The sequence below is a fragment of the Notamacropus eugenii genome, chromosome 3 (assembly GCF_028372415.1).
Source record: "Notamacropus eugenii isolate mMacEug1 chromosome 3, mMacEug1.pri_v2, whole genome shotgun sequence".
NCBI classification, from domain to species: domain Eukaryota; kingdom Metazoa; phylum Chordata; class Mammalia; order Diprotodontia; family Macropodidae; genus Notamacropus; species Notamacropus eugenii.
In genome coordinates, this window is record NC_092874.1 from 201,611,761 (window position 1) to 201,626,310 (window position 14,550).

At 35.2% G+C, this 14,550-nt stretch overlaps 1 protein-coding gene across 1 annotated transcript in view; it reads left to right on the top strand.

Annotated features, from left to right (window-relative positions):
* Positions 1–13,898, top strand: part of PARP11 (poly(ADP-ribose) polymerase family member 11) — a 30,968-nt gene extending 17,070 nt beyond the window's left edge. Inside the window, 4 exon segments of the mRNA XM_072654000.1 lie at positions 4,098–4,170; positions 4,262–4,392; positions 9,272–9,423; positions 13,464–13,898. Of these exon segments, the coding sequence (XP_072510101.1) occupies positions 4,098–4,170; positions 4,262–4,392; positions 9,272–9,423; positions 13,464–13,780 (673 nt within the window). The 3' untranslated portion in view covers positions 13,781–13,898.
* Positions 13,899–14,550: the final 652 nt, after the last annotated feature.

The window sequence follows — 14,550 nt, forward strand, 5'->3', positions numbered from 1 at the left end:
AGTTTGGGGAATGTAAAAAAAATGTCAAAAACTTTTTCTCCCCCTTTTGAATTAAACTCAACAAAACACATAGCACTCTAATAATAGTCTAATAATAAAATCTGTTAAGTAGTGATTCTGTGTACCTGTTACCAGTGCACTGGCCTGGAGTCAAGAGGACCCGCGTTCAAATTGGGCCTCAGACACTTACTAGCTGTTTGACCCTGAGCAAATCAATTAGTCCTGTTTCCCTCAGTTTCCTCATCTGCAAAAGGAACTGGAAAAGGAAATGACAAACCACTCCACAGATACAAAGACCTGACTAAAGAAAAACAGCTGTGTTTCCATTATATGTGCGATAAGACCATAATATGCTCTAGTTGTGTTCTTTTTTCCTGCTGCTCTTATCTTTTCTATATCAGAAAAATTCCAGAACAAATTATGTAGTAGTTAAAAAACTGCTTGATAATCATATTAAAGCCTGTGAGGTGAGTTTCAGGAATGGGGCTCGAAAGGACCTTTTGAAACCGATAATGGCAACTCACACTCCTATAATGTTTTGTAGTTCCTAAATGTCTTTAATTATTTCACTTGCGCCTAACAACAATAGCACTGTGTTAGGCAAAGTAAATGTTATTATCATGATTTCAAAGGTGAGGAAAAACAATAGAACTTTCCAAGATCAAATAGCTTGAACCTAGGACTTGAACTGAAGAATTCAGATTCCAAATCCTTCCTCCCTGTCAGCCATGTAATGGGTCACCTTTACATGAATTGTCTGTTTTACTTCTAATTCCATTTACTTAAGGACAAAAATAAAAATACTGAAGGATTTCCAGGAAATATGGCAATTTAATCAACAAATTTTCATTGTGGTATAGCAGAAGCACAGATTCCTTTTTTCAGGTATTGCATTTCAGAAACATTTTCCTTTTTGCCTAATTATTCTTAGAGAGACTTTTTCTGGACCCCAAGAGGAGGATAATAAGTCCTAGAGAAGGAAGATAAATATTTTTGGTTATTTACATTAAATATTATATATATGCATATATAAAAATTTATATTTATATATTTTTCTCCTGTTCTAAAATGACTCATCAAGCAAATATTGAAACCCCTTATTCTTTCTCAGGGCATTTAAAATGAAGGTAATGTCATGTTAGAGAATGATCTATAGAAAAATAACTATATGCTATTTCTTCTCTCATTTTTTAAAATTGATATTTATATCCTCTCCTTCACACCTCTTCACTGGAGAAAATTTTAAAAAGAAAAAGAAAACCCTTGAAAAAATATGCATAGTCAAACCAAACAATTTCTCACATTAACCATGTTCAAAAATATGTCGCATTTTCCCTATTTAGTCCATTTCTCCTCTGTCAGGAGGAGGCTGGTACTGTTTCATCAGTTCCCTGGAATTCTGGTTGGTCTTTGTGTTGATCAGAGTTTCTTCAATCTTTCAAAGTTGTTCATTTTTACAAAGCTGTTATTAAAGGATAAATTGTTTTCCTGGTTCTGCTTACTAACCCATTAGCAGTTCTTAGAAGGCTTCTCAGGCTTTCCTAAAGCCACCACATCCATCAGTTCTTATAGCACAAGAGTATTCCATTATATTTACATGCAATAATTGGCTCAGCCATTTTCCAGTTGATGGACATCCTTTTAGCTTATAGTTCTTTGCTACCACAAAAAGAGCTCTTCTAAGTATTTTTGTATACGTTGAATCTTTTTTCCCCTTTTTATCTCTTTGGGGACTAATATAGTCCTACTCATTGTGGTGTAAGTGTATCTCATGGTATGTACAGATTAGTAACTTTTGGGGCACAGTTCCAAATTGTTTCCTAGAATGGTTGGACCGATTAATATTTCCCCAACAGTGAATTCATGTGCCTGCTCTCCTGTTGCCACTCCAACATTTGTCATTGCATTTTTATCAACGTTACCAATTTGATGAGTGTGAGGGAGGATTATAGACCTGCTATAATTTTCATATCTCTCATTATTAGTAATTTTGAACTTTTTTATATGGCTATTGATAACTAAGATTTCTTCCCTTGCAAATAGTAATAGCCCATATAAATTTGAATCAGTTCTTTGTATATCTTGGAAATGAAACTATTGTCAGAAACTTGCTGTAAAGATTCTTTCCCTAGATAACTACTTTCTCTCTAACCTTAGTTGGATTGGTTTTGTTTGTGCAAAACCTTTTTAATTTTACTTAGTCAAAATTATCTAATTTATCTTCTGGGATCCTTTGTGTCCCTTATTTGATTCTTGGATCCAAAAGATAATGCTTTCTTACTTTCCTAATTTGTTTAGGATGAGAGTCTTTATAAGTAAATCGTATCCATTTAGAGCTTGTCTTGGTATGTGGCTAAATGCTATTTCTAAGGAGAAATTTTGGAAGGATTACAAGTTGTTTCTGTGCAACTTTTGTGATTTTTATTTGTATTTTGCTATGATTGCTTATTAAATGAGGATGCCCCCAATCCATGACCATATAGTGGTGATTGTAGAGATTGTACAGACTATAAAATGGTAATATTCTTTCTTCAAAGAGCTTATAATCTGGAAGTAGAATGTGAAATAAGAATAGAAAATCCAAAAAGCTTGTATGTAAATAGCACATTTGGGTATGGAGAGCTTGTAAATAGAGTAACGTACTTTTTTTCTGTTTAAGTACAATTTGAGAAAAAATATAAAGGTAGGATTGGAATTGAGTGGGATAGGTTAAGTAGTAACAAAAGGGGGACTTGTGATGAGTTTAGATGAACTTGCTTTTAAAAAATATACGTGTGTGTGTCTACCTTACCTATCTATCTGTATGTATGTATGTATATGTATATGTATGTATGTATTTCAACATAATTGGTTTCCTTTGCAATCCCATGTATTTTATTTTATGCAATTAAAAACATTATTCTCAGAAAAGGGGCCATAGTGCTTCACCACTTCATAGTCTTCTTTGGCCATAGCCAAAGGGATCCATGATTAAAAAAAAAAAAGATTAAGAATCTCTGCTATAGAGCATGAAAGTTTAAAATTAGAAGCTGATTATTCTTAGAATTAAATAGAGGGCTTTGTAGCTTTTTCATTTTTTCATCTTTCAACAAATATTTGAATGATATACTATATTGAAGTCACTCTTGCCAGTTACTATAAGGGATAAAGTGCTAAAGGAATAAAGTTACTGTAAGGGATAAAGTGTTAAATAAGAGACAAGCACTCTCTTATTATCTAGTAGACCTTATTATCTAAGCAGAAAAAATAAGAAATGTACATAACAAGTTGGATTTTTAAAATTATTATAGTTATTAATGCCAAAAGTGATATACAAAGTGCCTTGGAGATTCAGAATAGGAAGAGATTACTTCCAGTTGAGTTAATCAGCAAAGAATTCATAAAAGAGGTGAAATATGAGTTGGTCCTTGAGGGATGAATAGGATGTTCGGAGGTGGAGATGGGTAAGGAGAAGAAGTCGTTCCAGGTGCAGAGTTGAATAGTGCAAAAGTCAAAAACACAAGGTATATTTGGAGAATGGCCAATAATCTGTTTTGGATAGAATAAGAGAAATGGGTAATGGAGCAATCAGTAGCATCAGATAAGCCTGGGATAATAGGATAAGGTTGGGTTATGACAAGCCTTGAATGCTAGCCAAAGCCTTCAGATTTTATTAATTAGACAATGGGGAACCCTGGAGGCTTTTTAAACAAAGAAGACTCTTAGTTAAATTTATCTTTCTCTTTCCTTGTAATCTCATTTCCATAGCAGAAAACCTGAGAATTTGCTAACAACTGGGCAGTTATAACCAAATATATTGGTTTAAAGCAGATTGTAAACTCCTTGAAGGCAGAGATCATTTTGCTTTTTTCTCTGTTTTTCTAATGCCAACTACAATGCTCTGCACATAGTGGGTGTTTAATAAATATTTGTTGAATTGAATTGTAACTTGCAATTTGGATTTGGAAACTTTCCACTAAATTTCTACTCTGAGGCTTCACATTTCTTCAAAACCCAGAACATGAGAATTTAGTGTCAGAAGAAAGTTGGCAGATAGTTACAATCAGTTTCTAATGTGTGGTGTTTTGTTTTGTTTTGTTCTGTCATTGTGTTTGAAGTTATATCTGTGAAAATGAGGCTATTCCTGTGCCATCCCATTGGGAGAATGTGAATACTGAAGAACCATACCAGGTAAGAGCAGAATTTAAGTGCTTAATATGCACAATAGAGCCTGTAAAAGAATAAAAATGCATCACTGAAATTATGCAAACCTCTTTTCCAGCTCATTCCTTTGCACAAGCAAACGAATGAATACAATGAAGTTGCTAATCTCTTTGGGAAAACGGTGGATAGCAACCGCATCAAAAGGATCCAGAGGATCCAGAACCTGGACTTGTGGGAGTTTTTTTGCCGGTGAGATGATTTCTTAGCTAAATCTTCTTCTGAGCATAATAATAGAGTACATGTTTTAAGAGTGTGCAAATACAAGTGTTTTAAATGCATTTCATTTTTAAAAACTGCCAAAAAGGGAAAAAAACGAAGAAAGAAAGAAAGAAAGAAAAAAAGAAATCCTATTATGTGACTGTGTAGCCTTGCCATTCTTTTCTTGTTTTGTCCTTATTGTTTGGTACTCAGGTTTGTATTTTCCTAACGGTGGATAAAAATATATATTTTTAATTAGATGAAATGTAGCAAACTGCTTAGAGCATATGCATCCATATTGCATGATACGATAGTGAAAACTCTAGTAAGCACTTCTACCTTTGCAGATGGAGTTAAATGCAATTAAAAACAAATCCATCCTGTCTGAAATTTGATATAGAAAAAGGAATTTGAGGACTATTGTAGCTTTGTTGATATGATTTTCTCTGATTTTTTAAAAATAAATTTTGTTTCCACACAGAAGACAAACTAATCAAGCAAACTCCTAAACCTTCTGTAGTGTGCAGTCCTCCAAAACCATTAAGCAAAGTAACATAAAATGAATGATTAAAACTGATAGATGGTGCATGCAACCTTACTATATAATACTCTTTTAAAAGCAGAGAAAAGTATATATGTTAACTTTAATCATTTGGTGCCAAAGTTATCGCCTATATTTACCCTGAATTTTATTTAGTGAATTCATTGATGCATGTCTGTTTTCTTCATTATGCATCACTTCATACAAGTCTTCCCACATTTCTTTAAATTTATAGTGATTATATGGCACAGTACTATTCATGCAACAATTTGTCCAACTATTCCCTATTCATTGATTAATTTGTTTTCTGGTTGGGGCTACTAAAAATAGTGAAAAATTAGTAAAAAATTGTTATACAGGTGAAATTTTTCTTGCTATCAGTAACCTTGGGCTCTAAACCTAGTGATAGAATCAACACAATTTTTCTTGTATAATCCCAACTTGTTGAAACCAGTCAGCTGAGTGTTTGACTCAGTTTTCTGTGTAAAATTTTAAAAATGGGACAACAGAATATTTTTTTTTTGTTTTCTTTTGTAGAGTGCTCTAAGTAACTTCCTATTAGTTATTTAAGATTTGGATTTTGGGAAAGGAAATGGACTGATTACTAGTCACTGAAGGGCAGAAATATTTTGAGACTTAGAGATTTGAAGGCATTAGATCTCAATCAATTACCTTTTTAGTGTGTTGGAAGTGGCTATGTAGTTTTCTTAATATTCTTTTTCAGGTTAGAATAGAAGTCAAATATTGAAAATTACTCCAAGAAATGAATGATTAGCATTCATCTTGGAAAGAACACAGGACTGGAAATTTAGTGACAGTAAACTAATCAATGAATTTCAAGCTTTAGTTTCCTCGTTTGTAAATGAGGAGTCTCAACTAGATAATAAAGTAATAACACTTGAGAATAGGAAGGAATCTCAGTAGTCATGTTGTCTAACTCATGCATGTCAGAAATTATAGTCTACCAAGAAGTAGTCACCCAACTTCTACTTGAAGACCTCTCAAGAAAGGGAATCTGCTATTTCTCTAAGCAGTCCTTCCATTTTGGGACAACTCTAATTATTAGGAAGCGTTATCTAACCTAAATTTGTGTCTCTGCAGCTTCTACTCACTGCTTTTGGTTCTACTTTCTGGAACCAAACAGAACAAGTCTTATCTACCCTTCACATGAAAACTTTCAAATACATGAACAAGGTCATCATATCCTGTGCAGCTCGACATTCAAATATTCTGGTTAATTTTATTATTTCCATACTAATGTTATCCTAAAAGGAAAAAAAATGAGATTTTTGGGTTGTTAATGACAAAGCTTGTTTAATACTAGTATTTTTGCAATGGGATTTGACTTGTAAGAACTTGGGTATAGGTTTGCTTCTATTTGGTAAGTGTACAAGCAAATTTCCATATGACTAAGGTAGTCTGAATTGATGTAGACTATAGGCTTTTATTGTCACAACAGTTTATGTGAAATAAGTATTTTTCCATATGGGATTTCTTTTTTTCTGTGACAATAACTGACCATACCAGCAGCCCTCAGTTTTAGAGATTTATCCAACTTTTGATTACATGATTTTCTTACCAGTACCATAGATTTGAAAGCCTCTTTACCTTTCCACTTTGTGTCCTCTGTGGATAAGTGAAAGACTTGTATAAGATGAGTCAATGAATCGTTAATTCAGATATAACAAGCATTTACTAAATGCCTACCCTGACCAGTCATTTTATATTTTTTGTGTGTTTTATGGTCACCCTGGCTAAAAACAAAAACAAACCAAAAAACCGAATCATTATCATGTAGCTAACCATATGATAAAACACTTCTCCATACTAAAGCAGATTTCCAGAAAACAAATGTGTTTTCATCTTAGAGCCCTTAAATCACAATCTTTTCAATGTGGTAGAACGTACCATAGCTTATGTTTCACTGTCATATCCTGGCATACGCTCAGGACCACTTTTGTGGAGAGGTTGAGGCTGGCCTCCCTTCATGTTCTTGGTGCTCTTCCTGAATTCCTTTGTAATTTAGAACCATTTCCACATCCTTTCATTTCCCTCTCCCATATCCTAACACTTTTCAGCTCCCTTTTGTGTGTGTCTTACTCCTAAGGCCTTGAGGGCAGGGACTCTCTTATTGTTTGTGTTTGTGGCCCTAGTGCTTAGCGCCGCACCAGAAACTTAGTAAGCATGCAATAAATATTTATTTCTTCTTTCCTTCCCTCCCTCCATACTTCTTTCCTAACTTCCTTCCTCACCTTCAGGATTGTTCTCTTTCAAATTATCCTCAGTAATTTCCCTTTCTGAAATCCAATATCTTACCTATTTACTATTCCAAACCCTGCCAAATTACCTACACAATTTCCTTCTCCTTATTAGCCTCAAGTCCTTCTTTCTTTTCCTATGCACATTGGAATTAGAAATGAGGCAGATTTTGACTCCATTTAAAGAAAATAATCTTGACAATTAGAATGGTCTGCAGTAGAATAAACTGTCATGTGAAACTGTTAGTTTTCTACACTGGTTATATTCAAACAGAGATTGAATGATCATGTGAGGAAGCTAACCATTTTTCATATGAACAAATATTCTTTAAGGGAAAAAAATACAGATTATTAACAACTATATGAAACATTGCTCAGAATTGCTAATAACATAAAAATTACGAATCAGAACAACTCCAAGGTTTCATATCATACTCCCCAAATTGGCAAATAAAGCAAAAGATGAATGTAAGTATTAGAAAGGTTATGGGATCTATGGATTAGCCCAAACATTTTGTAAATCAGTTAGAATTATTCACAAAAAAGTAATTAAAATGACTATTCCCTTTGACCTAGAGGGCCCCACACTAGGCATATACCTCAAGGACATCAAATTCTAAATAAAAGGTTTCGTATTTGAGAATATTTTATACATAGCAGAAATTCTTAAAATAGCTAAGTAGTAGAAATAAAATCCTATTCAACAAGGAATGGGTGGACACATTGTGGTATGTGAATATAATGAAATAAATAACAAATATGAAAAACTGGAAGATAGAAAGATAAAGTGAAGTGAGCAGAACCAAGGAAACAGTATACACAATTACTAAAACAGTCTAAACAGAAAGAACAAGAAAATGAAACTAAAAAGAGTAGAATTATAATGACCATGCTTAGCCCCTGAGAAGAACTGAGAAAGTACACATCCCTCTCTTCATTGGTATAGGACAGAAGTGTCAGACATGCAGCCTTCAGTCCACATGCAGTGTACAGCATTCCTGAGTATGGTTTGAACCAGATTAAATTGTAATTGGGAAATATTTTAAAAATAAATAAAATCCAGTAAAACATAGATATTATTAATATGTGATTTTATGAGTCAGTATGTCTCTGCAGGGATCTTTATATATGGGTTAGAGATCCCCATTTCTATTAGAGTTCAATACATTGAATATACTTTCAGATTCAGTAGATGTGTTAGTTGATTTTGCTGAACTTTTTTTCTTTCCATTCTGATTGTCGTTACAAGGGTTGGTTTCCTGGGTAGGGGATGCAGAGAGGGACATATTAATAAATAAATATGATGTAAAAACAAAATGTATCAATAAAAAAAGAGTTTCCTGCGTTGACAAGGAGGTTGTTTTAGAGCAGTGGCTTCAACCTCAAATAGGAACAGGGCCTTTAATCCACATATAAACATCCCTATAGGCCACATATTGACTTAGTTTCAAATAATGTAATGTCTGTGTTTCTTGTACTTTTATTAACTTTGTCAAATGTTTCCCAATTATGTTTTCATCTGATTCAGGCTGTACTCAGGAATGTTGTAGGTTGCATGTTTGACACTTCTGTTCTAGAAATCTTCCCACAAAATTCTGTGATTCTTACTTCATAAGAATCATAATATATAGCTTTTTTTTTTAAAAGAAAACGCAGCTAGACTTAACTCTGACCTAATGGGGATTGACATTGAAAGTATTATTTCATTTAAACTTATTGTGTTTGTATATATTCCTGCCATAGATGATGGATGTAACAAACAAAAACATAAGGCAAACAGTTGCCTTTGCTATAACCAATTTGAGCAATAACCAATTTTCTTTATGAAATAGTCAATCTTAGGAGCATGCACGGGCATGAAATTTTTATGTGATTTCTTATGTGTTTAAAAGGAGCATATCCATTTACTTAAACGCCGTCTGTCTATGAGTTATATTAAAAACAGAGTCTTCAGTTTCATTTCTTTTACACTTTTCTGTTAAATTTTGCTTGTTAAGAAAAATTACTAAAATATTATCTATATTATGCTTCTATTTGGTGGGCTTTTTTTTTGTTTGTTTCGTGCTTTTAGGAAGAAGGCTCAGCTCAAGAAGAAGAGGGGTGTGCCCAAGATTAACGAGCAAATGCTGTTCCATGGTACCAGCAGTGAATTTGTGGAAGCTATCTGCATCCACAACTTTGATTGGCGGATCAATGGTATCCATGCTGCCGTTTTTGGAAAAGGTAATCATCTAATTATCAAGATTTCAGTGAAGTTGTGAATCCCACAAGGGAGACTGTCTTTTTCTATTTTACATTGTAAATAAATGTTTTGTTTTAAGATCAAACAAAATCATGTATATAAGCACTTCATATACCTTAAAATGCTATGTAAATATCATCTATTGCTATTTTTATTCAAGGTTTTGGTTATCATTGAGCTCAAAGTAACTGTCTTGGACTTCTGGTTTTGCCTAGAAGTCTGTGGTATGTCTTGAGAAATATTACTGAGGTATGTAGATTACTTGCTTCATGTATGAATTAGAAGTAAGCCTTGTATTCCTTTACCGGATTCAGAAGTGATTCTCATCCCAGTCATCTTGTTAAAAATAGTCATCAGTAAGTTTTTATTGCTCAAATATTGCATGATCTTGTATCATATTCAGCATAGTACAAATAGACACAGTTCCTGTCTCTGAGCTTATGTGCTAAAACAGGCCAATTGTAGAGGCCGACAAAGCATTTTCTTTCTTCATAAAAATAAATGTGAATGTTATAGGAAGATAGTATGGAACAGAAGAAGTGATTTACAAGGATAGATGTCAGGAAAGAATCATTCCCTCTTTTTCATTTGGTTTTCAAAGTCTGATTTCTCCCAGATACACAAGGAAGTCAACAAGAGATGGGGAGAGAAAGCTAAGGACTTGACAATAGCATTTCTGGTCTTTTATTTGTTAATTCTAACTACATGCTATATCTCTTTTTCGTGAGAAAGATTGTGAGTTTTAGTGGTCTGCATGCTCGTTACGAGTCAACAGCATGACATGGCACACAAAAGTATCCCCCAAAAACCTCATGCTATTTATAGTAGGCTACATTAAAAGAGCTCTTCTGTCCAGAGCAAAGGGATCTGTCTTATTCCTTATTCAGACCACATTTGGAGTATCACATATTTGGGCATCACATATTTGGATAAGTTAGTATGTTCGCAGAAGAGTATGACCATGGTGAAAAGAGCATTAGAGAACTGGTCACTTGAGGCTTAGTCAAAAGACTTGAGAATATTTAGTTTGGATAAGATTTAAGGAGGGAAGGAAGGAGAATGTTACTGTCCTCAAGCATTTGAAGAGTTATCATGAAGGAGAGATCAGAGAAGACAGAGCCAGAATCAGTGGATGAATGTTGAGGGAAGCACACTGACCATGTCACTTCCCTCCAGAAAATTTCTAAGATCAAATGTCATCTACTTGTCTTTAAAGTCCTGCACAATCAGGCCCAACTCTACCTTTTCAGGCTTATTTAAGACTTTCCTGCTCCTTGGTTCTAATCCAGCCAGCTTCCTTCCTATTCCACAACTTGTATTCCATCCATTGCTTCCATGCTTTTGCAAAGGTTGGAAAAAAAAAGTCATTGAAAAAATGACTCCTTGCTTCTCTCTGACTTTAAGAATCCTTAACTTTCTTTATGAAGCAGCAGACAGAGGGCCAGTCCTGAAGTCAGGAGGACTTGAGTTCAAATTTGGCCTCAAACACTTACTAGCTATGTGACCCTAGGCAAGTGAGTTAACCCTATGTGCCTCAGTTTCTTCATCTGTAAAGTGAGATAGAGAAGGAAATGACAAACCACTCCAGAAGAATGCCAAGAAAATGCTGACTGGAATCACAAAGAACCTGACATGACTGAACAACAGCATAAGCTTTCTTTACGCATCAGCTCATGTGCTGCCTCCTAGGAGAAGCCTTTTTGGAGCTCCTTAGTTTAGAGTGATTTCTCTCTTCTCAAATTATTTTTTTCTCATGTCTCTTTATGTGTTACTCCAGTGGAATGTAAGGTTCTTAGGGGCAAAGACTTTTTGTTATTTCTGTTTTTTTATCCCCAGTGTCTAGGATAGTGCCTTATATGTCATAGCTTATTCATTTAAATTAATGTAAGAGAAAGCATCCTAATAATTAAGTATGTCCAGAAGTTGAATTGGGTGGTAAATTCTTCCTCTTTAAGCAGTGAATGGATAATCACTTGTCAATATAGATGTCGTTGTAGATGAGGATTGCCTGCATGAACCTGGACAAGTCACTACAACACCTTTTGTATTCTCAGTTTGCTCATTTATAAAATGAAAAGATTGAATTAGATAATTTCAAAAGTTCCTTTTCAGCTCTTAATTTTTTTTGTTTCTATGATTCATGTGTGGTGTAAGCTAGATGGCCTCTTAGGTCATTTCATCTCTGAGATTATGCAAAGATAATTAAATCAGGAAGATTTTTAGAGTGCCTAGATGTGTGAAGCCTGGGCAAGGAGGGAGAAAAACAATTCAGGGAGTTCATTCCATTCACCTAACAATAAAGGTCAAAAGATAATAACAATGCCATAGGACTTCAAAAATCCCCAAATATTTACAAAGTAGATGTTATCTCAGCAATATTGTTTTCATACTCACTCTGTTAGAGGATCCTAATGCTTTAGTCTTTATATTTTAGCATCAAACCAGGGAAGTTTTTCTCTTCTTGAATCTGAGGGGCATAACAGATGAAGCACTGGACTTAGAGTTATTAGATGAGAGTTTGAATTCCATCTTAGACATTTCCTAGTGTGATTATGATTACGTTATTTAACTTCTCAGAGGCTCAGTCTTATCACTACAAAATGAGGATACTAATTCTTGCACTATCTATTTCCTAGAATTATTGTGAGGAAAACACTGCAAAATCTTAAAGTGAGAGAAAAAAAAGAAAGAAAGAAGGAAAGGAAGAAAGAAAGAAAAGAAGAAAAGAAGGAAGGAAGCTCATGTACTAAGTGTTTACTGTGTACCAAACACTACTAGGCATAAGCAAACTAGTCCCTGCCCTTAAGAAGCTTACCTTTTAATGTGGGAAGACAGCTGATTAAAAGAAGCTGAAAAGGCAGGAAAGGGAGGAGAGGCTAGCATGGAGAAGGCAGGAAAGACTGGACCCAGCAAGATAAGAGCCATAGATGAAGACCAAGATTCCATAGGGGAGAAGGGAGAGATAATGGGCCAGTCATCAAGGGGAAAAGGCAAGGAAGCCATAAGTGCCCTATAAATGTGAGTTATTATTTCTTCAACATTATTGGCTTTTGAAATTATTTTAGCAGGCATAGTAGACAGAGTGCTGGTTCTGGAGTGGAAGCCCCAAGTTCAAACAGGTAGCTGATCCGTCTGCCTTGGTTTTCTCATATGTAAAATGAATATACTAACAGCATCTATTTCCCAGAGTTGTTATGAGGATAAAAAGGAGATAGTATTTGTAAAGCACTTTTGCAAACCTTAATAGCCTATGTAAACACTATTGGGTTTGGTTTTTTTTTTGCCAAGTACAAAATCTTGTTATTGATGTACATACTGTTGAGTTCATAGGATCTTAGATTGAGTGCTAAAAGGAACTTTCAAGTTATCTTATCCATCTGGCTTATTTTACAGATGAGAACAAAAGACCCTGAGAAATTAAATAACTTTACTGAGGCTCCACAGTTAGTAAGTAGCCTAGCCAACATTAAGACCTCAGCCCTCTGGTTCCAAACTCGGTCTCTTTATACCATACCACTCTCTCTATAGCAGGGCAATGCAATGCCTCATGCTGCAGGATCCCTAGCAGGTGGTGGAAAGTCCAGCCTGGGGAGAGTGGAAGGAGCAGGAATCTTAAGATCAGTAGAAGGTGTGGCTTTGGATTTTGTCTCTAACACTTCGCAGCATCCTGACTCTGGGAACATAGTTTCACTCCCTGCCCCTCAATCTATAGTTACCTCATCTGTGAAATAGAATAACAACTGCACAACCTACCTAATGTGGCTGCTGTGGGGATCCATCCATGAGGTAATGCTGGTGTAGAGCTTTGCAAACCGTAAAGTGCTTGGATAAATGTGAGTTAGTATTTTCATCCCTGGCACATGGCTACATGTCCTGTTTGGAAAGATCTGCAAATAATGAGATTCAATGTCTAACCTCAGTGTTTTACTATATATTTTACTCCCTTGAAAATCAGAATGATTTTCCTTATGTTCAATCAGTCTCTGGAGTCATGATGACATATTTGTCCTTTTCCCTCAAGGGACCTACTTTGCCAGAGATGCCGCGTACTCCAGTCGCTTCTGCAAAGATGACATGAAGCACGGGTCTACTTTCCAGATTCATGGCGTCAACCTGCAGCAGCGACACCTGTTCCGAACATACAAGTCCATGTTTCTCGCGCGGGTGCTGATTGGAGACTACATAAATGGAGACTCCAAATACATGCGTCCTCCCTCCAAAGATGGGAGCTTTGTGAATTTATATGACAGCTGTGTTGATAATACCTGGAATCCAAAGATCTTTGTCGTTTTTGATGCCAATCAGATCTATCCTGAGTATTTAATAGAATTCCACTGAGCTGTTGCCTAAGTGGTAATTCTGGATGGTTGTTGCTTCTTTGTGAAAGGAATTGATATATCTGTTCTACAGTCCCTAAATGTTTAGTATTCTGACCAGCTTTTGAAACAGATGTGGAGTGGCTTCTACCTTAAAGACGCACTGGGCCTTATGTATTTCTTCCAAAGCACTAGGTAGGAAATAAATGATATTGTTGCCTTTTAAGAAATAAGGTAGCAAAGAAGCTTATTTGGAGCTGAAATAACAGCCTCATTTAAAATAAGCATTCAAAAGTTTTGAAAGTTTACTTGTCTGTTAATAGAATGTGGATTTCAATTTAAAGGCTAAAAAATTCCTACCTTAAATCTTTGGAAGAAATACAGATCTTGGCATAAATGTACTGTGCTGTAATTTCCAATCTTTTGTAAGAATTTACCCTTTTTAATGTAACTCTCATGTTGTGCTGCTTTGTGTGCTTTTTGGAGAGTGAAATTTCAACCTCTGTAGATTAAACAGATGAGAAATAGCCACAGTGCTATCACAGGAACTGATAGGACAAAGTCAAGATACAGTGCACTACTGTTTCAGATTTCCTTAGGAAAGCATGCTGCAAGGCCCAGACTTGCTTATATCATTCAGTGTTCTCTCCTCCAGCTGAATTGACAAAGGCTGTAGGCCATTGAGCCTACAGTCCATTCACAGCTCCTCTGGAGCTGCCTGCACCAAATCCTGCTGCACAAGGTGTATATCCTGTTCCGAAAAGTGTGACTTTTTAATTTATTGCTCTGAAC